Genomic DNA, 24749 nt, shown 5'->3' on the forward strand with positions numbered 1-24749 from the left:
TTTTATGAGATTCCGCGTGGGGGCCGAGGCGAGGACTTTGGCCCCGAGCCTCTGCTGGGGAGGGCGGGAGCTCGGGTACGGTGGCACCCGGGCGATAACAGCCCCCGCAAGCGACGGGAGAGTCCCGGCGGCCCCTGTCCGGCCCTGCCGCAGCGAAGCTGCCCCGCCGCGCCGGAAGGAGTTGACTTCTAGCCTACGACCCCCACCCGGCACACCGCCCCTCCGCCGCGCGGCGGGCCCTTCAGCAGCCGGGCGTGGTTTCCCGGGAATGCGTTTCTCGCAGCACCGCGGGCCGCCCGGAACGGCCTGGCGGAGCACCTCCCGGCGGCCCCAGCGCAGAGCCCTGGGCCCGGCGGCGGCCGGGTGGCGGCCCCAGTGTGGCGGTGTCAAGTCGCGGCGCGAGCGCAGGAGCCTCACTCCGCGGTACCCTAGCCGCATCCCCGGAGCTCCCGGTGGGGCCCCTGCCGGGCCCCTGGCTATCCCCCCCGGTTCCGAAGGGCCCAGCTGCGTAGAGAGGAGCCGCGACCCGGCTCGGGCGCCCAGGTGGCTCGGCTCCGCCCAGGTAAGTAGGTTCCCTTCAGGTTTGATCCGCGGTTCTCTGTAGCCCCGGGGCTCTTACTTCGGACGGAGGTGGAGGGCCCGGGCTTGGTGCCTCGTGTCCAGGCCTCTGTGGGCATCATATTGATTTTTACATGTAGCTTCACAGTTCCCGAAAATAAACCCACAGCTGGGCGATTAGGCAGTTGTTAAGCCGATGACCCTGCTTAATAATTCCCAAAGTAGTATAGGAGGTGGGTTTTCTCTGACAGTGAGCCCCTCGTCACGATCTGTTCCTTTGGGGTTTCAATTGTAATCCTTAGGCTATCTACCACCTGTTAAGTCACTGTAGGGAACGGTGGCTGTGATAAGGTTGGCCAGGCATAGGTCAGATAAGCCAGAGGGAACGTACTCTTAGTGCTTTTATACATCTGACACCCAGAGGAGGGCACAGTGTCCAGGTGACTGCCCTGGGCCCCTTGGTGGGCCTGGAGGGCTGTGTCACCACAGGGTGGTCCTGCCTTGGTGGGGGGCTCCAGCTCTTGTGGGTTGTAGCTGCCTTTTGTGATGGCCTCCCCTGGGCAAAGCACTGATAGGACATCATTCACTGTTCTTCATGCCAGTCCTGCCAGGCAGACATCTTAATCCCGCTAAGAAATGAGAGGTTAAAGCTCAGAAAGTTTGAGTAACCTGTCCACGGTCTCCACTGGAAGGCGACAGCAATGAGGCGTCAGTTCCTGGCCTGCATCAGCCGACACCCTTAGCACCCGCGTTTGTGACCGTCAGGCAGTGCTAGAGCAGCCTTGAGGGGGGTCACCTCCTGCACCTGTGCTCCACTGGCTGCGGCTGAGCCCATGGTCTTGCCCTGCAGTGTGGAGGCAATGCCAAAGCTGGAAGGCTTCGAGTTCTGGAGCCGCACCCTCCGGGGGGCCCGCCACGTGGTGGCCCCCATGGTGGACCAAAGCGAGCTGGCCTGGAGGCTGCTGAGCCGCCGACACGGGGCCCAACTGTGCTACACACCCATGCTGCACGCCCAGGTTTTTGTCCGCGATGCCAACTACCGCAAGGAGAATCTGTACTGCGATGTGTGCCCCGAGGACCGGCCTCTCATTGTACAGGTTAGCGGCCCAGCCTCCAACGCTGGCCGAGAACCTTTTCCTGGGCCTTTCCAGAAAGGGCTTCCCGGCTTTCCGAGATCAGAGGGGCAAAGGCAGGCCGGTTCTTGCAGAGGTTGACCTCTTCCCAGTAGCTGGCTCAGACTTTGGCAAATGGATGGCTTGGGTGCCGTGGAAGATTTGCAGCCCCTCCCTCCCCCGCACCTTGACATCACCCCAAGGGCCCCCTCTTTATCAGACAAACAACGGCTCTGCTCTTGGCAAAGTCAGTGATGCCGGCTTTCTACTACATCTGGGAGGACTGTGTGAATCTGTAACTTGCCCTGCTGCTGGCATGGCGGTGCATCCTAGCTTGGTCATCTTGCTTTTCTTTTTTGGCCACACTGTGTGGCCTCTGGGATCTTAGTTCCCCAACCAGAGATTTGAATTCGTGTCCCATGCAGTGGAAGCATGGCGTCTTAACCACTGGACCACCAGGGAAGTCTCTAGCTTGGTCATATTGTAAACATCTAAGATAGGATACCATCCTGCAATCATCCCCTGGGGCCACACTCCCACTGGGTCACCTATGAACCCCTGGGCAGCCCCGGTACCAGGGCCTGGCTGGGGCTTGTGGCAACATTCATGTCTCTTCCAGTTCTGTGCCAATGACCCAGAGGTGTTTGTCCAGGCTGCTCTCTTGGCTCAGGACTACTGCGATGCCATCGACCTGAATTTGGGCTGCCCACAGATGATCGCCAAACGAGGTAAGAGTTCCTGTTCTGGGGTTCTGTGTTGAGTACCGGCTTTTGGCTAGGGCAAGGCTTGGAGTGCAGAGATGCCAGGTGTGCAGGTGAGCTGGTGGCCCTTCCTTTGGCAGCTTTCTAATGTCAGCCCTTTCTTTGCTCCTCCCTCTGCAAGGCGGCCCTTCTCGGTCACTGGGGGTAGGGGACAAGGTTCACCTGGCCATCAGGGGCTTGTCACTTCCTTCATGCTCAGGAAGTTGTTGGGCTCCCTCTGGATAAATGTGTTTTGCTGAAGAGTCTCTCCTCCACCCTTGTGCTGCCTCGGGCACCAGTGGCCACTGCCCTAGCATCTCAGCCTTTCTCCCTCACTGGTCTGAGGAGTTCCTGGTTGGTCAGAGACCATGTGGGGTGGGCACTCAGCTCAGCACCCTTGAGCTCAGGCCGCCGAACTAAAAGAACGTGGCCAGGCAGGTCGAGGCCAGGGTGGATGCAGGGGGAGGGTGCAGAGCTTGTGCTTGTCCTTTGCAGGTCACTATGGCGCCTTCCTGCAGGAGGAGTGGGACCTGCTCCAAAGAATGAGTGAGTTTGCCCTGTGCTGCCCTCGGGGACTTGGGGCCACATTGTGGTTGGGGGGCAAGCCCAAGACAGCCTAGCAGGGCTCAGGAGAGAACAGTGGCTGGCAGAGTCCTCCTGGCCTTGGTGTGCCCTCCCCCTTCCTGCTGTAGAGGGCAGCTGTGACGTCACCTGTCCCATACCTGTTGCCCTCCTTCGAACCAAATAGACGGTACTGGAGGGAGGCATCCTTGCCTGGACCACCGCTTCCAATGTGGTCTAAGGCATAACTCACAGCTCCCTATTACCAGTGCAGGACGTCTGCGGAGCCTGTGTTCTCTTGGGGGCTTAGTCATGGGTCCCCACAACCTACTTGAAGGTGGCAGCACAGTTCTCTCAGGAGCCGACTCTGCCCTTCCCCAGTTCTGCTAGCCCACGAAAAGCTTTCTGTTCCTGTCACATGCAAGATCCGCGTCTTCCCAGAGGTTGACAAGACCGTGAGATATGCCCAGATGCTGGAAAAGGCTGGCTGCCAGGTGAGGACCATGGGCTTCCAGGGCTCTATGGAGCTGCTTACACACCTCCAGAAATGCCCCTTGAGGGCTTGCGCCTGGGATGGGCAGGAATCAGTAACCTTTAGGTGAGGCCTGATGCAGGCAAGGAAGTCCCATGCTTGCGTCCAAGAGGCCAGTATTGCCTTGGGGTGGTGCTGGGCCTGAATCACCTTCTCCCCACCCACCCCCACCAGTCCTGGGGTCAGGCTGGTGCTTGCTCCTCCCTCACACCTTTAGCCTTGGCAGCAGGAGTGTTACCACCGCGGAGAGGACTGGCCCTTGAAAGGATTTGGGCTCTCACTTCCACATCCTGGGTGGCAGAGGGACAGCTCTGACATGGGAATCCTAGGCAGCACTGGCCCAAGTGTGGCCCAGAGGAGTGAGGGAAGCTGATGCCCGAAAAGCCAAACGCAGAGGGTCCCCTGGAGCGTTGGGGGCTGCAGCTGAAAGTGGAGCTGAACCAGGTGCTCCTGTGCTCTAGTTGCTGACTGTCCACGGGCGCACCAAGGAGCAGAAGGGGCCCCTGTCAGGCGCCGCGTCCTGGGAGCACATCAAGGCTGTGCGGTGAGTGAGCACAGGGTGAGCCCCGGGCAGGGAGACAGCCCAGCCCCACGGCAAGGCCCTCCGCCCTTCGGGCACAAGATGAAGACGCAGGGCCTGCGGGTGAGCAGCACAGTGGGAGGATGGAGTTTGGGGGTAATAGCATCCTTCTGAGCATGTGCTCATCTTGTTCCCTGACAGGAAGGCGGTTGCCATACCTGTGTTCGCCAACGGGAACATCCAGTGCTTGCGGGACGTGGAACGCTGCATCCAAGACACGGGGGTGCAAGGGGTCATGAGTGCAGGTGAGGCTGTGCCCTCGCCTGCAGCTGGGCCACCACTGTCAGGTGCTGGAGGGGTCCATCCACATTGTGGCACCACTGGCCCAGCTGAAGAGCCTCAGGCTTCACGTGGTCACCACCGAAGGCCCCATCTGCCTGACTGGCCAGCACACTCATGCCAGTGGCCAGCCTTGCCCTGGGGATGGCCAGGCACAGGGGCCCCTGAGCCTTGCGTCACCTTCCCCTGCAGAGGGAAACCTGCACAACCCTGCCCTGTTCGAGGGCCGCAGCCCTGCCGTGTGGGAACTGGCCGAGGAGTACCTGGACATTGTGCGGCAGCACCCTTGCCCCCTCTCCTACGTCCGGGCCCATCTCTTTAAGCTGTGGCACCACACGTGAGTCAACCCCCATGGCAGATGCTGTCTGACCTGAGCCTTGCCTGGGGCCTTCGGGGTTTTTAAGATGAGCTCTCCACAGACATTCACAAATCCACCACCTGCCACCATGTCAGGTCTGGGAGGACCACAGTGACGTGGTGAGGTTGGGTGGGAGGAGGGATTGTGCCCTTCTGTGCCCAAGGCTCAGGGTCAGCAGTTGGGAGGTGGGGCTGAGCCAGCTCTCTGATGGGGCACCTGTATCAGGCTGCAGGTGCACCAGCAGCTTCGAGAGGAGCTCGCCAAAGTGAAGACTCTGGAGGGCGTTGCTGCAGTGAGCCAGGAGCTAAAGCTGCGGTGTCAGGTAGCTGCTGGGCCACCACGTGGTGGGAGAGACTTGGTCTTGGGCCTCTTGCTGAGGGCCCTCTGGGCTTTTCCAGGAGGATATATCCAGGCAGAAGGAGGGAGAGAAGCCTTCAGGAGGCTTGCCTTTCTTTCACTGGATCTGCCAGCCCTACTTCCGGCCAGGGTGAGCCTCCTGCACATCGGCTGCCCTAGGTGGGAGGTGTTACACAGAGGAGGGGACTCTTCTGCCTGCTGCCCAGCCTTGGTGGGCATGCTGGAGGCTCAGCTCCATCCCTTGGCGCCTCCTTCCTTATCAGCCTGTGCTGTTTTATTTAAATTGCTTTTTCCATATGAGGCTTCTCTAAGGTCCTCTGACCCTGAGTGGATTTGTCCTGGGATCAGCTAGACCCTCTCTAGCTTCCTCTGGACTTTTTGAAGTGAGGCTGGGCTGTCATCTGTAGCCACAGCCCTACCCAGGGTTCAGACACTGGTGTCCCAGCCTCCGTGCCGGCTGCTGGGGCCTCAGCAGAGTTGCACATACGTCCTCATCTAAAGACTGCCTGGTGGGCTGCCTCTCATGGGTGTCCCTCAGCTCTGCCCATCATCCCTGCTTTCAGGCCCAAGGAGGGGAGCAAGGAGAATGGGGGTGCCCGCAGCAAGCGGGCCCTGGAGGAGGAGGAGGAGGGCGCCACAGATGTCTTATCCAAGAACAAGCAGAAGAAGCAGCTAAGGAACCCCCACAAGACCTTTGACCCTTCGCTGAAGCGTAAGTGGCTCCCACCACTGGAGTCTGGGGAAAAGGCCAGCCCCTAACGGGTACCCCAGAGTCGGGTGGCTCTGCTGCTTCCTAAGCTGTGAAGGGCCCTGCAGCCCTTCCACATGCCCCCAAGGAGACTGGCAGGTTCCCCGAGGCCACAGCCAGCCAGCCAGCCATTCTGCCTGCCACAGTCCCTCAGCTGTTGCCCTAGGGCAGCTAGAGAGGCAGGAGTAGAGCCAGGGACTGCCATGCTTAGGAAGGACCTTCGAGTGGGAGGTGCACAGCACGGGGCATGGAACCCATGGGTCTTGGGTGGGTGGAATGAGGTTTCCCAGTAGGACCATGTATGCTGTGTCTTCTGCCTGCCCCAAGGGAGCAGGGATACCTACCAAGGGCTACATGTAAGAGGTGGCAGCGGTGGATAGCCTCACCTAGTTCAAACAGCACCTCCTTTTGCTCTTTTCTCAGCAAAATACGCAAAGTGTGATCAGTGTGGAAACCCAAAGGTGAGTTCGTCCGTCCTGGCTGTTAACACCTAGGGCAGGGCTCAGCCCCAGGAGGGGTGGGGACCTGCATGGGCAGTCCTTTTTCTATCTGTGCTGGTGGCAGCCGGGCCACAGCCCGTGGTAGGGGAGCTTCTTTCCTGTAAAGTAGCTCTGCTTGGCTTCAGGACAGCTCTTCCATGCTCCTGACCACTCACTCAGGCTACAGGGTGGCCGAGGAAGGGGTATTAGCCCCTGGCTCACAAGCTTTTCTGTGTCCAGGGCAACAGGTGTGTGTTTAACCTGTGCCGGGGCTGCTGCAAGAAGCGAGCTTTCAAAGAGACCGCCGACTGCCCAGGTGAGAAGCTCCTGCCACCGTCAGCACCACCCCATTCCCCAGTGGGCAGTGGAGCCTCAGCCTCCTGAGCCCCATTTCCGTCCTCCTTCCCCTCTACCAGGTCACGGACTGCTTTTTAAAACCAAATTGGAGAGGTCTCTGGCCTGGAAGGGTGCCCAGCCGCAGCTGCAGGAACCACAGCAGGCCGGGCCTGGAGAACCAGGTGGCTTTCCTGAGGTTGTGGGCAGTGCCCTGGCCTAAAAAGGGCAGCTACAGCCCCATGTGCCACCCCTCCATAGGCCTGCTGCTGAAGCCTCAACCCACGTCCCACTTAAGGAAACGCCTTTACTCAGGGAACCTCCTGCTACTTCACACGGAAGGACAAGCTGGTCTTCCCTTCGGCCCATGCTGGGGGCCCGGAGATGCTGCACCGAGGAGCAGGCTCCCAGGCTGGACCTGCCCATCCTCACAGCCCGCGTGTGTTCAAGATGAACGATAAACCAGTTCAAAGATGGGACATTCCCGGGCTTTTTGATACCTGAGTATTATTGGGGCCAATAGGGGCCAACCTTAGAACAGGGGAATCTTCTTAGCCATGGAGACCTGCCTAAGGGAGGGACACACGCTGACCTCAGTCCTGCAAAGCCAAGTAGAGTGTGAGGAAGGGGGCCCCACAGAGACAGGAAGGAGTGGTGCCAGGGGCTGTTCTCAGGCTGCCCTTTAATGGACTAAGATTCAACAACGCTGCAACCTCAAACGGTGCATCAATATGGAGGCTGGGAGGCAGTGCTGCCTGGTGGGGACCCCAGGTGCCATGTGGGTGGGCCCTGTTGGCTTCTCCTTCAAGGAAAGCCCACCTCCTCCCCAGGGCCCCGGCACAAGGTGCAGCAAGGGGGAGGGGGCACAAGAGTCTGGGCACATGGAACCCCAGGCGGGGGCACCGAGGACTAGCATCAGTCAGCAGCCAGCCCCCTGCAAGTGGGCCACAGGCAACACCTCCGGAGGTGCCGATGGAGCAGATGAGAGGCCCAGGAGTCCGAGGGTGGGGGGTGGGCAGGGTGGGGGTGCGCAGACCATCCTGGAGACGGAGGTTGCTCTTACATGTTGGTGCTCATCCGGGACTGGCTGTTGGCCGGTGTCAGCTCCCCTTGGCTCCCTTCCCGGGGAGGGGACTGCAGTGCAGACAAAGGCTCAGACCAGGAAGGTGTGTGTGCCCGTCCCAACCCCCAGTCCCCAGGGCTGTCCCTGCCCACACCTTGACATGGATCTGGTTGCGCAGAACGGCTGCCCGTAGGATCATGGCTTTGGCACGCCGCTGGAACTCCTTGCCCATCAGCAGAGACTTCTCAAAGGTGGTGCTGCGTTGATCTACGTCCCGGGCATACAGGATCTGTGGAGGGGCAAGGTTCAGTGGGGCCCAAGGTCCCCCTCCCACACCCCATGGCCCTGTGTCCGGCCACCTTGCTGTGGGAGTCGATGCGGGCATTGATGAGCCCCTCCAGGATGAGCTGCGTCAACTCATCCTCCAGTGCCGCCACTGTGGTGTTGAAGGCTGTGGCCATCTTGCGCATGTCAGCTGACACGTAGGGGCTAAAGTACTGCAGAGCAGAGGGCACATGAGTTACCCGAAGATGCCTTTGTAGTGCCCTGCCTCGGCCTCAGCCTCCACCAAAAAGCTTACCTGAATGAGGGCCCGGTTGCGAATCTGCGTGTACAGGGTCCTGACGTGGGGAGCCAGGTACATGTCTAGCAGCAGGTTGTCCTGGCAAGGACAGCCAGTCAGGGACAGCTTGCCCCAGGCCTTCTGAACTTGCCCGCCCTCCCGGCCAGGCCAGGCCCCTCACCTTCATCTCATCCAGCATCTTCAGGCATGAGGCATACTTGGACTCGTAGAATTTGAAGATAATGTCCCGAACCTGTGGCTCCAGCTCCAAGAACAACTTGAAGGAGCTGCAGATGCCAGATTCCTCAGAGCTGACCCTGCCCACCCACCTGCCCTGGAGGCAACCAGGGGCACAGGAGCACGGCTGCAGGGCCCAGCACCCCACCCTCCACCCACCTGCTAGAGATGACGTTGCGCTGCAGCTCCTGCCGGTCAAAGGTGGCCAAAGCGCACAAGCCGCCGTACACGGCCACGTTGCTGGGGGAGAGAAGCTGAGGAACAAGAAGGGAGGTGATCAGAGACCTGGGGTCAATGGCAGGCAGCACAGAAGTCTGGGCCAGGCCCACCGTATCTCACCCATTGTCCCCTCAGAATGCCTAGGACCTCATGAGGATGAGCCCCCAACAGACAGCCCAACTCTTGAGCCCTCAGCCTGCTTCCCAAGTCCCAGTGAGGTCTCCCCAGAGACCCTCATGCCCCTCACCTCGGGGAAGTCGCAGTGGTCGAAGGAAGCCAGCAGAAAGCACTTGGCAGCCTGCTTGTACTTGCGTGCTGCCAACTCAGCCAAGCCTGGGGGGCAGCAGGGGGAGAAAGGATGAAGCCCAGAGGAAGCTGCCCATCAACAGGCGCACCTGGACAGAAACGCTGGCGAGGAAGAGGTAACCTCATCGGCCAGCATCAGCAGCTTTCTGGGAGAGCCAGGCACCCAAGGAGGCCAAGCAGCTGCTGTTACTACTGCAAAGGGCACCCGAGCTGTTCAGCTGACGCAGTGGGAATAGGGGTGAAGGTGGGGACGGGGATGGAAATGGGGGTAACCAGCCAGGATGGCAGTTATCAGAAGGCAATGCCTCTACCCCCAACCATGGGTTACTACCCCCTGACCTCCCCAAGAAGGACATGAGTTGGGCAAGTGTCAGGTGCATGCAGCACAGGTTTGGGGCTTGTGCACTTCCTGGGCTGGGGTCAGTTGGGGTGCCCTGCTGCCCCTATGCCCCAGGGTCCTTACCTGCTGCACACTTGAGCTTGGTGAGGATGGCCTGAGTCTGGGTGTCACGCTCCCCACGCTGCTGCAGGAGAAGGTGGCACAAGTGAGCGACCCATGCCCTCCATACCTGCATCAACTCCCAGGCACCCAGCTCCAGCCTAAGAGGAGCAGAGGCAGATTCCAGGAGGATGGGACCCACCAGGGTCAGTAGTGGTCAGGGCTCCTGGATCAGGGTTTGAGGGGTGGAGAGCTATCTTTTTACCTCGGCGATTTCCGGGGTGGACTCTGCCTTGCTGACGTAGCTCAGCACATGAGACCAATTCTGCAAGTAGACGCTGACCTGGCAGGCAGGTGGGATGCACTCAGCCTGGGTGCCCCCTCCTGGTCCACTGGCACTGCTGCCCCGTGGCCACCCACCCTGGGCCCACCTTGATGACGTTGAGGCACATGTTAATGACATGCTTGGCGCTAGTGCAGTAGTCCCGGGCCCGGGAGTAACACTTGAGGGCGTTGCTGAGATCCCCACAGTCCAGATAGTGGTCACCCAGGTCATCATGTCCACGCCTGTGGGTCCGCGCACAAGTGGTCATTGGCTGGGCCATAGGACTGGCTATCCAACCCCAACTCCAAGGGCACACCTGAAGCTCTCTTGATGAAGCCCACTCCCCAGCCCCCCTGGGCATACCTGATGCTCTCCTTTATAGAATTGCCCTTGTAGTTCTTCAGATCTGTGTCCAACTTCTCCAGCTTCAGCAAGGCCTTCTTTCTCGTGGCCTCCACCCAAGCTGTGTCCAAGGGTGGGGGCTCCACGCCACTCTCAGGGATGGCATCAGGTGCGTTCTGCAGCTCCCTGAGGGAGGATCTGGCCATCAGGGGCCCACGTGCAGGGGGGGCGGGTGCCTCCCAGCGGCCCTCACCCCCATCGGGAGAGCGCCCAGTTGGCACAGGGGCAGCTGTGACAGCAGGAGCCCGCAGCCTGGCGGGAAAGCCCAGCAAGAAATAAGTCACACAGCTGTGCTGAGAAGCAAGAAGTTGCCGTCTCCACAGGCTCTGCCCGGTGTCAGAACTGCACACGCACACACACGCGTGCAGGTGTGCAGAGAGCCTGAACACTCAGCAGGGAGAGTGAGAATTTCGCCCACTGAGCCATTCCCCACCCCTTCCTGGCTTTTCAACAAGAAAGCCAGATCACTGTTCTGGAGCCAAATGCTGCAGGAGCGCCTGGGCTGGCCATACACTACACCCTGTCCCTGCCCCACCCTGCTGAGCCCTGGCCTCACCTGGCAGCCTCTGAGAGCTTGCGGTGGATCTCCTCGTACATGTCCACATTGAAAGTCCTCTGCACAAAGGACAGGGCCATCTTCAGGGCCTCCACTCGCAGCGGGGGGCAGTGGTCAGCAATGAACTGCAGTCGCTCAATACGCATCAGGCCACTATAGCTGGCTGCATACTGCTCCAGATCCTGGGGGCGGAGGTGGATTGTGCAAGCTGGGACCCTGGACCCCAAGCCCCCGCCAGTGAGTCAGGAGCTGGGACATTTGGGCACCAAATCAACCACTGTCTGAGGTCTGAGGAAAGACCACTCAGGATGGGCTAGTGCAGGGGCCTGGAGTAAAGCTCTGCCCTGGGGGTGAATGGTCACAGCCATGTGGGCAGCCAGTCACCAGGCTGAGCAATGAGGAGGCAGGGTTTCCCAAGGTGGGCCCCAAGGAAGACCTGTCCTCACAGTGAGACTTGACCTTCAGGGGGCCTGGCACAAGGTGCTTCTCCATGTGGGGGAGAAACAGCTGCAGGGTCTGGAGAAGGTCAGCAACCCGTTAATATCTAGAACTAGATATTCTAGTCCATTTGGTGGCAGAGTCAGACACGACTGAGCAACCGAACAACAACAAAGAAAGTCTAAAGGTTTCTGAGATAGAAAAAGATGTGGTCAGGGAGCCTAGCCTAGACTACCCGGCAGGACTGACACTCCAACCAGCCCCTTGACCCACCCTGGAGGAGAGCCTGCCAGACTCCATACCAGGGTGGGGTTCTCCACCACGTAGTTGACATCGGGCGCGTTCTGCGGGTCCTCCTGGGGGTCCACGTCAATCTGCATGGGCTCCACGGCCCCCTGCAACATGGGCGGTCACCTTGGCACCTTGAGGGGGAGAAGCCCAGGGAGGGCGAGAGGCCCTCACTGTGCCCAGCTCAGCTCTGCCCGCCATCTCCCAGGTGGGCGGGATCCTATCCCAAGACCCTCCCCACTGCCCACCAAGTCCAGCGCCGCCACACCAGGGATGGGGCTACTGGCCACTGATGGCTCAAGAGCTGAACGCTCGGCCGGACCATGATGGCCCATCTCTGGGGCGGGAACCAGACGCCGGAGGACCACTACCCAGGGACCCCCAAGGGTCGCTACGCGCTCCCAGCCATCATCCTGACAGCAGCCTCCTCCAAGCCACGGGGAAGACACGGGCGGCCTCGACCCCGGCGCGGCAGAGCAGCCGGAGCCGCAGCGCCGGGCGAGTCCCGTGGCTGCACCGGGCCGCAGTCGCGGTAGGGAGGCGGGAGTGGGGCACCTGGGCGCCCTGCGCGGCCCGGCGGGCGGGGTCTCCCAGCGGCCCCTGTCCTGGGAGGTACCTCATAAAGCAGCGTACAGGCCGACAGGCTGGCGCTCAGGCTGAAGTCCCCGGCCGTGCCCGGCAGGAAGAGCTCTGACCTACCGCTGGGAGGGGTGCAGTGCTCATCTGCCACTGACGACGCGGCCGCGCGGGGGGCCGGGCCACCCCGCATTCTGTCCTGACTCTCTGCACCCCCCGACCCTGACACAGAGCTGGCTGGCTGCTGAAGGAGAGAGAGCGTTAGCGCGCCGGGCCTGCCGGGGCCGACGGGCGGGACACTGCGGCCGGAGCCCGGGCGCGAGAAGGACGCCGCGCGAGGGGCGCGCACGGCCGGCCCCGCTCCGGCCCGGCGGCGGGGGCGCGGAGGGGCCGCCGGCCGCGGCTCGTTACCTGCAAGTTAAACACCTGAACCGGCAGCGGCATCTTCTCCCACCCCGCCGCGGCGCACCGTCCACTTCCGGGGCAGCGCGGCCGCGACTTCCGGGTCGCGGCGTGGGCGGGGCGGCTCTTAAAGGGGCCGCGGCGCGCCTGGCCGGGCGGTGCCCGCGGGTCCCGCGGCCGCATGAGCCGCGCGCGGGGGGCGGTTTGCCGGGCCTGCCTCGCGCTGGCCGCGGCCCTGGGTGCGCTGCTGCTTTTGCCGTTGCCGCTGCACCGCGCGCCTGCGCCCGCACCAGCCCCGACCCGGGCCCTGGCCCCCGGCTCCGGCCGGCGCGCGCCCCCTGCCCGGCCCGCCACCGCCCCTCGCCTGCGGCCCGACGACGTCTTCATCGCGGTCAAGACCACCCGAAAAAACCACGGGCCGCGCCTGGGGCTACTGCTGCGCACTTGGATCTCCCGGGCCCGACGGCAGGTGGGTCCCGCCTGGGGACCCCACCGACTTCAGAACCCCAGCTGACTCGGGACACCACCACCCCCACTCCAGCCCCCGCCTCTGGCAAACTCGCACGCCCTGAGATCCTCGCTCCTTCATCCTCAAACTTGCATCCTGCCCTGGACCCCACCCAGGATCCACCCCAAGACCCCTTACCCACAGATGTGTCCCCAGCATGGCTGTCAGACCCCAGGCCTGAGAATGCAGGGACCCATGACCCCCAGTGCCCACCCTCTTCTGCCCCTTCTCAGGCTCTAGTCTTGAGTGGGTTCTCCCAGCTGACACTGGGCTGAGACCCCAGAAACTTCTCCAGCGAGAGCACGCCTGGCCCTAGCAGCACTGGGGATGCTGCGGGTAGAGCAGGCTGTACCCGGTTCGCCACCCTCCCTTCTCCTGGATCCCCAAGCCCAGGCTTGCCTGTCCAGCTTCATTCACCCTTGCTCACCAGGCCAAGGCCCTGCCTGGCCCAGAGTCCAGTCCCTGGGGTGGGGAGCTGCCCCTTGAAACCTCACAGGCCATCTCTCTACAGACGTTTATCTTTACCGACGGGGATGACCCTGAACTACAGCTCCAGGGAGGTGAGTGCCCTCCCCAGCCCAGCCCAGCTGCCGTGTCTGAGGGGTCTGCTCAGCTATCTCTCCGTCCAGTGCCACGCAGCCCCCGGCTGTGTACACAGGTTCAGAGAAGTTAAGGCACCTGCTTAGAGTCATACAGCTGGTAGAGAACAGAGCCTGGCATCCAGGGTCCACCCTTCCTGTCACTGGCTGACTTCCCAGGGCCTCTGGCTGGAGCCACGTCCCCTGAAGAAGGGCCAGAGGGAACCATGCCTTCCAGGCCTGCCCTGATGGGGATGGTCCAGCCTCTCAGTCCTGTTTCCTGGTGGGTTTGCTTTCGTGGGATTCCACGTGGTTGTCATCTGCCTGGACCTCAAACGACGGCAACAGGGTCAACTGAGCGAGGCCAAGGCAGGGCTGCGATTGGCTCCGACATCATGGTCGTGAGCAGGACAGGCCTCGTGCTGGTCAGCCAGCAGCATTTAGCCCAACTTTAGTGGGGTGGGCTGGCAGCAGGTCTCACCCCAGCCCTCATGCTTCCGTTTCTCCAACGGGCAGGTGGCCACGTCATCAACACCAACTGCTCCGCCGTGCATACCCGCCAGGCTCTGTGCTGCAAGATGTCAGTGGAATACGACAAGTTTATTGAGTCGGGACGCAAGTATGTGGTGGCCCAGGGCCAAGGGAAGCTGGGCCCCAACTTGGGTCAGGGACTTCCCCGACCCCATCCTCTGGGCCCAGCCCCTGGCTCCAGACTTCTACACGTTCCCAGGTGGTTCTGCCACGTGGATGATGACAACTACGTGAACCCCAAAGGCCTGCTGCAGCTGCTGTCCACCTTCTCACCCAGCCAGGACATCTACCTGGGGCGGCCCAGCCTGGACCACCCCATCGAGGCTACCGAGAGGATCCAGGGAGGTGGAACCGTAAGTGCTGAGGCGAAGCGGGGAGGGGCAGCTGAGAGTGTGGAGACCCCAGCAGGGAAGGGGTGGGACTGATGCCCAGTCCACCTAGATGGGGTGTTTTGGGAACTGGGGCAAGACAGGAGGGGCTGGAGCCACAGGCAGCTGAGTTGTGGAAGCCCCTGTCCTCTCATGCCTTGGGAAGCAGTTAAGAGGCAGCTTGAGGACAACCCTCAGGGTGTCCAGATGAAGAGTTAGGGTGAGGGACCCTGACTAGTGGCTCCCTCCTTTTCAGGTGACCACGGTCAAATTCTGGTTCGCTACCGGTGGGGCCGGGTTCTGCCTGAGTAGAGGCCTTGCTCTCAAGATGAGCCCATGGGCCAGGTGATGGAGGCGTGGCGGGGGGGAGCAGGTGCTGGCTGCTGTGGGTAGGGGGTTGGGGTTCCCCAAGGCTGGAGAGGCACTGACCTGTCCCCCCTCTGCTCCCCAGCCTGGGCGGCTTCATGAGCACAGCCGAGCGGGTACGGCTGCCAGACGACTGCACGGTGGGCTACATCGTGGAGGGGCTGCTGGGCGCTCGCCTGCTGCACAGCTCGCTGTTCCACTCCCACCTGGAGAACCTACAGAAGCTGCCACCCGACACCCTGCTCCAGCAGGTAGGCCGGCTGGGCCCCTGCCGCCTCCATGGCCGTGCCTGCATGGGGGCCTAGCCCCCGTGGCCCCCCCAAGCTGAGCAGGGGCTCAGGGAGGGATTCTGGTGACACAACCGTGGGTCCCAGCATGGCAACAAAGTTTCATGGACCCTGAATCCAGGCTGCTGGGACCTGGAGTCCCAGCCGTGGGGGACCCCCAGGCTCACATGAGGGCCTGTTTGTAAAGAACAGCTGCTGCACCTTCCCAGGGGGCGGCCCTGGGCAGCAGGGCTGGGGACAGTGGTCTGGGCATGACCAGTGTTACAGACCTGGCCCAGGCAGGGGGTTCAGGACCTCTCGCCCCTACACATGTGCCAGTGGCCTCCCCCAGGTATCTGCTGTGCTGGGCACGCCTCTTAGCCCCCATCAGGCCCCATCACCTTTCGGTGGTGTTCCTGAGCTTGCCATAAGAATGCTGACTCCGGGTGGGGCAGCAGGGGCGCTGGAATCCAGGAGGCCAAGCAGCGTCTCTGTTGGAAAACGAGGTAGGAGGCGCCGGCCCTGAGAGTGACTTTGCTTCCTTTCCTCTCCCAGGTCACCTTGAGCTACGGGGGACCTGAGAACCCACATAACGTGGTGAACGTGGCGGGGGGCTTCAGCCTGCAGCAGGATCCCACGCGGTGAGCGGGCTGTGGGGAGGAGTGCTAGGGCCAGCCCACCCCTCCCGCAGCCTGACCCCTACTTCCCTCCCAGGTTTAAGTCCATCCACTGCCTTCTCTACCCGGACACGGACTGGTGTCCTGTGCAGAAGCAGAGCGACCTCGCCCCTCGGTGATCCCCCACCCAAAAGTCTGGCTCTGCTCCAGGTGCAAGTGGGCGAACAGTGTTGGAACAGTGCTGCCCCCTCCTGGGCTCAGTTGGCTACTCCAGGCGGCAACGGCCAGGCCCTCATCCAGGGAGATATGGGCTCCCAGCAGACGCGCCAGCTGACCGGCAGGCCTCCCCACAGCCCCGGGCGGGCCCGGGTGACCTGGCGCTGTGGGAGAGGAGGACAGTGCTGGGGGCCTGGGAAGGGGTTGGCATCCGCCTCCCAGGGCTCCATCCCCTCACCTGCTGGAGAGAGGTTTCTAGGCCAGGGTCGTGTGTGAGGTGCTGCCCCCTAAAGGTGACTTCCGGACGCCTTCTTTGCTGTTCTCTTGGGATGCCACCCTTCCCACACCAGGCTTGGAGCCCAGCCAGGGCCTCTGCCTCCCCAGGGAACTGCACGCAAGGGTGCAGACCCTCTGGACAGCTGTGCTCTTGGGTGCAGCTTACTCCTAGCCAGGTTGTCTCCATTCAGAGGCCACTTTCTTGGGGTCTCTTGGCCAAGAGGTCCTTCCTGAGGGATCTCGAAGACACTTTTCCTCCACTCTGACTCATTGCTCAGTACTTTACATCCTTCCCCCCTCCTGGGGGCCGCAAGTCCATGAAACAGCAGGAGCCTTTTGTTTGGGGCCCCCTCTGCAGTGAGACGTCCCCATCCCACCAGCCGACCCACACTGACCTTGACAGTGCCTTTCCACAGGAGGAGGAAACAGAACAAGGGGAGCCAGCACCTGCCTTCTGGTCTCTCACGCTGCTATTGCAACAAGCGAATAAAGGCTTGATTGTTACTCTCTGTTGGTCATTGTGTTAATTAACCAGTGACACCTGGCAGCTCAGCTCCAGGCAGGGCCACACAGCATCTAGCTCCTTCCCCTGAAGGCACTGCCCCAAGACCAGCTCCCTCCCAGGCAGATCTGTGTTCCTTACAGCCTTGCCGGCCCAGGTGAGCCTAAAGCTGCCCACTGGGCTCTTCAGTGTGAGCTGAAGAGTATATGGGGTGTGGAGGTGGGGTCCCTGTAGGGAATGATGCAAACAAGACAAACCTTGCTTCAGAAGGCAGACTGCCTGTTAAGACTTGCCTGTTCAGCATACTGTGGAATGCTGTGTGTGTGCGCCAGATGCACAGAAGCATACGTGGGTGCATGTGCCTGTGTGCATGGTGTCCACACGTGTGCTTGCATATATCTGTGAGTTGCTGTGTAAATGTATGTATGTGGGTATGAATGCACATTGCTGTGCACATGTGGGCAGGTGTGTGTATATATGCATAGGGCAGGCCAACAACACCCAGTAAGCAGGTTGGAGTCAGTATGCACTGGTGGTCGGGCCGAGCGAGGTTCCTTGAAGAGGCATATACAGCAGGTCACCAGGAAGTGTCCATGTGCAGCAGCCACCCGCCCGCATCGTGTTCCCAGATGTGGGATATGTAACAGCCCTCAAGACCTAGACACGCACTGAGCCTCCCAGACCCCAGTCCACTGGGCATCCACAGTACAGAACCAGGACAGCATCAGTTGGACCAAAACATCCCTCCCCTGGCTGGAGCCACCTCAGGCCCGGATCTCTGGGCCAGGGCCACCTCAGAGGTACAGACTCCTCTCTTACCGGGTCCAGAGGAACAGTCACCCCCAAGCCCCTGAACCACCTCCAAGGGGTGAAGGGACTGGCGGGCACCCCGAGGCTGCAGCATGGTCTGCCAGAATGGGTGGTCCATGTATTGTTCAGAAAAAAGCCTCAAAGGAAACACACAAAAATGTTTATATGTGATTGTTCCAGAAAAAAAATGCAAAATTGGTAAAAAAAATTTTTTTCTTCTTCCTTTGTTGTTCAGTTGCTCAGTCGTGTCCAACTCTTCGTGACCCCACGGACAGCAGCATGTCAGGTTCCCCTGTCCTTCACTCTCTCCCAAAGTGTGCTCAGATTCACATCCAGCAAGTTGGTGACGCATCTGTTTCATCCTCTGCCACCCACTTCTTTGCCTTCAACCTTTCCCAGAATCAGTGTCTTTTCCAATGAGTCGGCTCTTCGCATCAGGAGGTCAAAGTATTGGAACTTCAGCTTCAGCATCAGTCCTTCCAATGAATATTCAGGGTTGATTTCCTTGAGGGTTGACTTGTTTTCTCTTCCTGCTTTTTGATGTTTTACAAATACCAAAATATGTTGTATGATAGACATACACTATGTATAATCAGAAAAAGTTAAAATTTTGGTAATTAAGGTTCAGAATTAAATTGTGTGTACTTGGCCCTCCATCTGACATTTTTTTGGACAACTGTTTACTAAGCATCAGTCCATCCCACATCACTGCATGCCAGAGGAATGATGATCTGCAAAATGAATCAGCTCTTGAGGCTGGAGAGAGCCGGGGTGTATGGGATGTAACCGGTGATGCGTATGAGCTTTCTTTGAAGTGAAGTGAAAGTCGCTCAGTCCTGTCCAACTCTTTGCAACCCCATGGACTATTCAGCCCATGGAATTCTCCAGGCCACAATACTGGAGTGGGTAGCTGTTCCCTTCTCCAGGAGATTTTCCCAACCCAGGGATAGAACTTAAATTGCAGGCGGATTCTTTTTTTTGCAGGCGGATTCTTTACCAGCTGAGCCACAAGGGAAGTCCTGAGCTTCCGTTGAAAAGAGTCAATCCTCATTATACTACCTGTTACCAAATTCACTCACATAATAAAACTTATTTGTAACCCTCAAATCAATACTTACTTTCCTGGTCATTCTCAGACAAACAATGGTGAAAATTCTGAGTCATCAGATGCAACCATCCCCAGCTGAGGTTGAACTAGGTGAGGCTCCACCCCAGAGATACCCAGAGGATGAAGACAGCAGAGGGCAGTGCAGAGTAAAGCAAGAAACTCAATGGGAACTAACTTCATTCTAGAATTAGATTTTGGTGATAGTTACATAATTTTGTGAATGTAATAACAACAAAAAAACTCTAGTGAATGATACACTTCAAAACTTTACACTTTTTGATATGTGAGGGATGTCTCAATAAAGATGTTATGTAAGCCAAGATGAAATTAAAAATTGAAATAGTCCTATATTTATTACATAATTTGAATTTGACAAAAATAGTCCCATAAAAAATCTCTAGGATCAGATGGTTTCATTGGTGAATTCTATCAAACATTTGGGGGAGGAATAACATCAGTCTTAACGATCTTCCAGAAAATAGATGAGAACAGTTCCCAGATCATTTCATGAGGCCAGCATTACTCTGGTACCAAAATCAGATAAACACATCACAAAAAAATTGACCAGCTGAATCTAAATTTTACACGAGGGACTTCCCCTAGTGGTCCAGTGGCTAAGACTCTGCACTCCCAAGGCAGGGAGCCTGGGGTTTCATCCCTGAATAGGGAAATAGATCCCGCCTGCTGCAAAGAAGACCAAAGACCCTGCAAGCCACAACCAAGACCAAGCTCAGCCAAATAAATAATTTTTTTTCAAAAGCAAACTTGAACAAAGTTGAAGGATTTACACAGCCTGACGTCAAGACCTACTATGAGATGTTGATGAAAAACTGATCTGCTGATCTAAGAAAGAAATGGAAATTTTTATTTGAGCCAAATTTGAGGATTATAACCCAGGAAGAGCATCTCAGAATGCTCTGAGAACCATCTGTTAGATGTCAAGGCACAGTTATGTAAGTTTTTTGAGACAGAGGGCCATACATCAAATGACATAGTTTTTAAAAACTTATTAACTAGCCAACTTCTTTGGCTGCATTGGGCCTTAGCTGCGGCATGCAGAATCTTCATTCCGTCATGCGGATCTTTTCCTTGTGGCACAGACTTTCTAGTCCTGGTTCTTGGGCTCAGTAGTTTCAGTGCTCTGACTTAGTTGCTCCACTGCATGTGGGATCTTAGTTCCCTGACCAGGGACCAAACCCGTGGTGCCTGCATTACAAGGTGGATTTTTAACCACTGCACCACCAGTAGTTTAGTCACTAAGTGGTGTCCGACTCTTGCAGCCCCATAGACTATAGCCCACCAGACTCCTCTGTCCATGGCATTTTCTAGGCAAGAATACTGGAGTGGGTTACCATTTCCTTCTGCAAAGCACCTTCCCAATCCAGGATCAAACCCAGGTCTCCTGCGCTGCAGGCAGATTCTTTACCAACTGAACCGCACGACCAGGGAAGACCCCAAATGACGTATGATTGACAGTTTACATGATGCAGATCTAAGTGTCATGCTAGTAAGTCACGTGACCCCATGCGAGATGAAGAAGGAATGCTGTCTCTTCAGGAGTTGTCTAGTTGATGCTGGGAGAATGTTGCTCTTTATACTTGAGCCGGTATTCCTGCTGATGGGGGAGGTTTGGTTGATGCATAATGCAGACACACAATGCACAGTGAGGGGAGAACGTAGGCCAAAGGGCAGAGAAGATTTTTTGTTTAAATATCTCTTGTCTTGCCATGAAGATATGACTTTTATTTCACAAAGCTACAGTATGGGGACTGTGCTGCTGGCACTGGGACCAACAGATGGATCCATGGGACGTGCCACAGAACCCAGTCACAGATACACGCTTCGACCATCATAAGAGTTCCCAATAGAGTCATGAGAGCAATTTAAGGGGAAAAGTCTTTTCAGCAAATGGTGCCAGAATTAGTTTACTAACTAATGTTTTATAACTAAAAAAAGCCAACTTAGAGGAAGTACTAGTCAGAATGAGCTAGGCTGTGCTACAGAAAGCACTAAGCCCTATAAGTAAATTTGTCCATACCACACTGTGATATGCATGGGTGGCTCTCTTCTAATTGGCGAATCAGAAACTCAGGATGCTTCTATCTTCAGAGCCCAGCATCTTGTAGTTTAAGTCCCCCTCAGATTGTCCAGGTGAAATGGAGAAGAAAGTGGAATGAAGGCACACCAGATCCACACCACCTAAGCCCAGAAGTGACATTAATTTCCCACATTTCACTGGCTGAAAGAAATCACAGGGCCACCATAACATGGTGGAACATGCAAAGAGACCCGTGGGTTTGCTGAGCTCTGTGGCATTGATGTTACAGAGATGTATGACCAACCTCAGTCAGTTCAATTCAGTTCAGTCGCTCAGTCATGTCTGACTTTTTGTGACCCCATGAATCACAGCACACCAGGCCTCCCTGTCCATCACCAACCCCCAGAGTTACCCAAACTCATGTCCATTGAATCAGTGATGCCATCCAGCCATCTCATGCTCTGTCGTCCGTCCCCTTCTCCTCCTGCCCCCAATCCCTCCCAGAATCAGGGTCTTTTCCAATGAACCAACTCTTCGCATGAGGTGGCCAAAGTATTGGAGTTGCAGCTTTAGCATCAGTCCTTCCAATGAACACCCAGGACTGATCTCCTTTAGGATGGACTGGTTGGATCTCCTTGCAGTCCAAGGGACTCTCAAGAGTCTTCTCCAACACCACAGTTCAAAAGCATCAATTCTTTGGTGCTCAGCTTTCTTCACAGTCCAACTCTTACATCCATACATGACCACTGGAAAAACCATAGCCTTGACTAGATGGACTTTGGTTGGCAAAGTAATGTTTCTGATTTTTAATATGCTATCTAGGTTGGTCATAACTTTCCTTCCTAGGAGTAAGCATCTTTTAATTTCACAGCTGCAATTAGTATCTGCAGTGATTTTGGAGCTCCCCCCCCAAATAAAGTCTGACACTGCTTCCACTGTTTCCCCATTTCCCATGAAGTGATGGGACCAGATGCTATGATCTTAGTTTTCTGAATGCTGAGCTTTAAGCCAACTTTTTCACTCTCCTCTTTCACTTTCATCAAGAGGCTTTTGAGTTCCTCTTCACTTTCTGCCAATAAGGGTGGTGTCATCTGCATATCTGAGGTTATTGATATTTCTCCCAGCAATCTTGATTCCAGCTTGTGCTTCTTCCAGCCCAGTATTTCTCGTGATGTACTCTGCATATAAGTTAAATAAGCAGGGTGACAATATACAGCCTTGACTTACTCCTTTTCCTATTTGGAACCAGTCTGTTGTTCCACGTCCAGTTCTAACTGTTGCTTCCTGACCTGCATACAGATTTCTCAAGAGGCAGGTCAGGTGGTCTGGTATTCCCATCTCTTTCAGAATTTGCCACACTTTGTGGTGATCCACACAGTCAAAGGCTTTGGCATAGTCAATGAAGCAGAAATAGATGTTTTCTGGAACTCTCTTGCTTTTTCGATGATCCAGCGGATGCTGTCAATTTGATCTCTGGTTCCTCTGCCTTTTCTAAAACCAGCTTGAACACCTGGAAGTTCATGGTTCATGTATTGCTGAAACCTGGCTTGGAGAATTTTGAGCATTACTTTACTAGCATGTGAGATGAGTGCAATTCAAGAAAATTAGAGATACCAAGGGAAAATTTCATGCAAAGATGGGCTCAATAAAGGACAGAAATGGTATGGACCTAACAGAAGCAGAAGAGATTAAGAAGAGGTGGCAAGAATACACAGAAGAACTGTACAAAAAAGATCTTCATGACCCAGATAATCACAATGGTGTGATCACTCACCTAGATCAAGACATCCTGGAGTGTGAAGTCAAGTGGGCCTTAGGAAGCATTACAACGAACAAAGCTGGTGGAGGTGATGGAATTCCAGTTGAGCTATTTCAAATCCTAAAAGATAATGCTATGAAAGTGCTGCACTCGATATGTGCACAAATTTGGAGAACTCAGCAGAGGGTACAGGACTGGAAAAGGTCAGTTTTCATTCCAATCCCAAAGAAAGGCAATGCCAAAGAATGCTCAAACTACCACACAATGACCAACCTAGACAGCATATTAAAAAGCAGAGACATTACTTTGCCGAAAAAGGTCCATCTAGTCAAAGCTATGGTTTTTCTAGTAGTCATGTATGGATGTGATGGTTAGACTGTAAAGAAAGCTGAGCGCTGAAGAATTGATGCTTTTAAACTGTGGTGTTGGAGAAGACTCTTGAGAGTCCCTTGGACTGCAAGGAGATCCAACCAGTCCATCCTAAAGGAAATCAGTCTTGAATATTCATTGGAAGGACAGATGCTGAAGCTGAAACTCCAATACTTTGGCCACCTAATGTGAAGAACTGACTCCTTGGAAAAGACCCTGATTCTGGGAAAGCAGGAGGAAAAAGGGACGACAGAGGATGAGATAGTTGGATGGCATCATCAACTTGATGGGCATGAGTTTGAACAAGCTCCAGGAGTTGGTGATGGACAGGGAAGCCTGCCATGCTGCAGTCCATGGGGTCTCAAAGAGCTGGACACAACTGAGCAACTGAACTGAGTGCAAGTTCATGTGTCTGATACACAGTGAAACCAAACATACCAAAATGTTGGAGTCTGGAGCAAAGAAAGATGGATGGCAGGGCCAAACAAGGAAAACAGGAGGCTCATGCTCAAAAAAACCCTGAACTCCCTGATAGTTCTCCAGGAGAAGTTTTTAATAGATAAAATTTTGGGGGAAGACTGCAGGGGTGTGACTTTCTTCTGATTGGTTGGTGGTGAGGTAGCAGGACAGTGCTCCAAGAATCCTGGCTCAGCCTGAAGTTACCATCCTCTACCTGAGTGGGGGTCTTAGTCTCTGAAGAAGAGCCCAAAGATGTTGTTATGTATATTCCTTGAGGAGAAATCGGGACCCTGCCCCAGGACTGCACTATTGTTTCTTGACTGCTCCTCTACGGGCATCCTCTCCCTGCCTTAACGACTGTTTGAATCAGTGTTTTGGGACTCAGGGATACCAGGCCAAGGAGGCTGAATGAAGTCTATTTCCTACAAACAAGAAACGGGGAATAGAGAAAGGATTTGTACCTGGGAGGGCCCCACAGGGTCCTACTCTGACCAAGTGGACTGAGGGAAAGATACTGGGTCTCTGATGTTGCTGGTGCCACATTCTCATTGTGCACTTGTTATCATGACAGAAATATTTCAGCCAGTGTTAATCACCTTGTTTGCAGCTAGAACCACCCATAACTCATATGGGATGTGAAACAAGGTCCGTAAGTGTAAATTGTTTTTGGAAGGAACACTAAGGGAAGACACAGCTTTCCAGGTGGACCTCGTGGTAAAGAACCCACCTGCCAATTCAGGAGACATAAGAGACATGGGTTCGATCCCCAGGTGTGGATGATCCCCTGGAGGAGGGCCTGGCAACTCAATCCAGTATTCTTGCCTGAAGAATCCCATGGACAGAGGAGCCTAGTGGGCTACAGTCCATAGTGTCGCACAGAGTTGGATACGACTGAAGCAACTTAGCACACACACTAAGGGGAAGAAGAAAAATTAAATAAAAAAGGTGTTGGGCTGTATCCCAAAGGCCTAAGGGCTGTGCTTGCCCAGCTTCAAGACAGAAGAGCCCAGAGTCAGCAACAGAGCCATCAATGGTTTAACGGATTGAGGAGCTTCCAGGTCTGAACTAACACCCTACCATGTGCAGCTGACAGAGAGCAGGAAATGGTGGCAGTCTTCTCTCCTGGGGAATGGGGGGAAAAGGGAAGATTGCCAGTTATAGGGGAATTGACAACAGATGGGTTCATTAGTTACCAGGGAAACCAGTAAAGGGGCTTGCCCCTCACCAACCCTTTAGAAGGAACAATCACTAGCTGAGGCCTGGGGCAAGTCCGTAGGAAGGTCTTGTGTTAGGTTATACATGAAGCAGGCACTGGTTGGAAAGGGGATGTACAGAGAGCAAGAACAGTCATCTTGAGTGGCCTGACCATACAGGAGGAATATAAAAAAAGAGAAGATACGGAAAGTAAGCCCACCAGCTTGAGAGGGTGGCTCTGAGTCCAAGCTTGAACTGCTTGCTGCACAACAGGCCAGTAAACTGAGAGTAAGAATTAGCAACTTTTTTCAGAAAGCCAACAGACTGAGAAGAT

The 24749-nt window shown here is 56.5% G+C and overlaps 3 protein-coding genes across 7 annotated transcripts; 2 read left to right on the forward strand and 1 right to left on the reverse strand.

Annotated features, from left to right (window-relative positions):
* Nucleotides 1-227: 227 nt before the first annotated feature.
* DUS1L (dihydrouridine synthase 1 like) lies at nucleotides 228-7167 on the forward strand. The gene is made up of 14 exons (XM_055408293.2): nucleotides 228-562; nucleotides 1409-1655; nucleotides 2290-2398; nucleotides 2906-2956; nucleotides 3353-3465; nucleotides 3965-4047; nucleotides 4225-4328; nucleotides 4555-4699; nucleotides 4946-5042; nucleotides 5119-5207; nucleotides 5641-5789; nucleotides 6249-6286; nucleotides 6545-6620; nucleotides 6721-7167. The coding sequence occupies exons 2-14, from the start codon at nucleotides 1419-1421 to the stop codon at nucleotides 6858-6860; spliced, it is 1431 nt and encodes a 476-aa protein (XP_055264268.2). The 5' UTR covers nucleotides 228-562; nucleotides 1409-1418; the 3' UTR covers nucleotides 6861-7167.
* GPS1 (G protein pathway suppressor 1) lies at nucleotides 7125-12546 on the reverse strand. 4 transcript variants are annotated; one of them, XM_055408290.2, is made up of 14 exons: nucleotides 12460-12546; nucleotides 11487-11579; nucleotides 10747-10928; nucleotides 10152-10316; nucleotides 9895-10030; nucleotides 9729-9806; nucleotides 9488-9548; nucleotides 8966-9051; nucleotides 8659-8753; nucleotides 8444-8549; nucleotides 8281-8361; nucleotides 8060-8197; nucleotides 7855-7989; nucleotides 7125-7771 (listed from the first exon to the last, which is right to left on the reverse strand). In XM_055408290.2, the coding sequence occupies exons 1-14, from the start codon at nucleotides 12490-12492 to the stop codon at nucleotides 7697-7699; spliced, it is 1464 nt and encodes a 487-aa protein (XP_055264265.2). In that variant the 5' UTR covers nucleotides 12493-12546; the 3' UTR covers nucleotides 7125-7696. The 4 variants fall into 4 exon arrangements, with proteins under 4 accessions (XP_055264265.2, XP_055264263.2, XP_055264264.1 ...); XM_055408288.2 differs by having other exon boundaries at nucleotides 10152-10442; XM_055408289.2 differs by lacking the exon at nucleotides 12460-12546 and adding an exon at nucleotides 12089-12438 and having other exon boundaries at nucleotides 10152-10442.
* Nucleotides 12547-12568: 22 nt separating this feature from the next.
* Nucleotides 12569-18605, forward strand: RFNG (RFNG O-fucosylpeptide 3-beta-N-acetylglucosaminyltransferase). 2 transcript variants are annotated; one of them, XM_088829243.1, is made up of 8 exons: nucleotides 12569-12919; nucleotides 13470-13518; nucleotides 14053-14155; nucleotides 14267-14420; nucleotides 14692-14780; nucleotides 14887-15052; nucleotides 15623-15708; nucleotides 17724-18605. In XM_088829243.1, the coding sequence occupies exons 1-8, from the start codon at nucleotides 12632-12634 to the stop codon at nucleotides 17749-17751; spliced, it is 963 nt and encodes a 320-aa protein (XP_088685369.1). In that variant the 5' UTR covers nucleotides 12569-12631; the 3' UTR covers nucleotides 17752-18605. The 2 variants fall into 2 exon arrangements, with proteins under 2 accessions (XP_088685369.1, XP_055264269.1); XM_055408294.2 differs by lacking the exon at nucleotides 17724-18605 and adding an exon at nucleotides 15782-16680 and having other exon boundaries at nucleotides 12570-12919.
* Nucleotides 18606-24749: the final 6144 nt, after the last annotated feature.

The sequence above is a fragment of the Moschus berezovskii genome, chromosome 20 (assembly GCF_049115385.1).
Source record: "Moschus berezovskii isolate FMDL1 chromosome 20, NW_MosBer_1.0, whole genome shotgun sequence".
NCBI classification, from domain to species: domain Eukaryota; kingdom Metazoa; phylum Chordata; class Mammalia; order Artiodactyla; family Moschidae; genus Moschus; species Moschus berezovskii.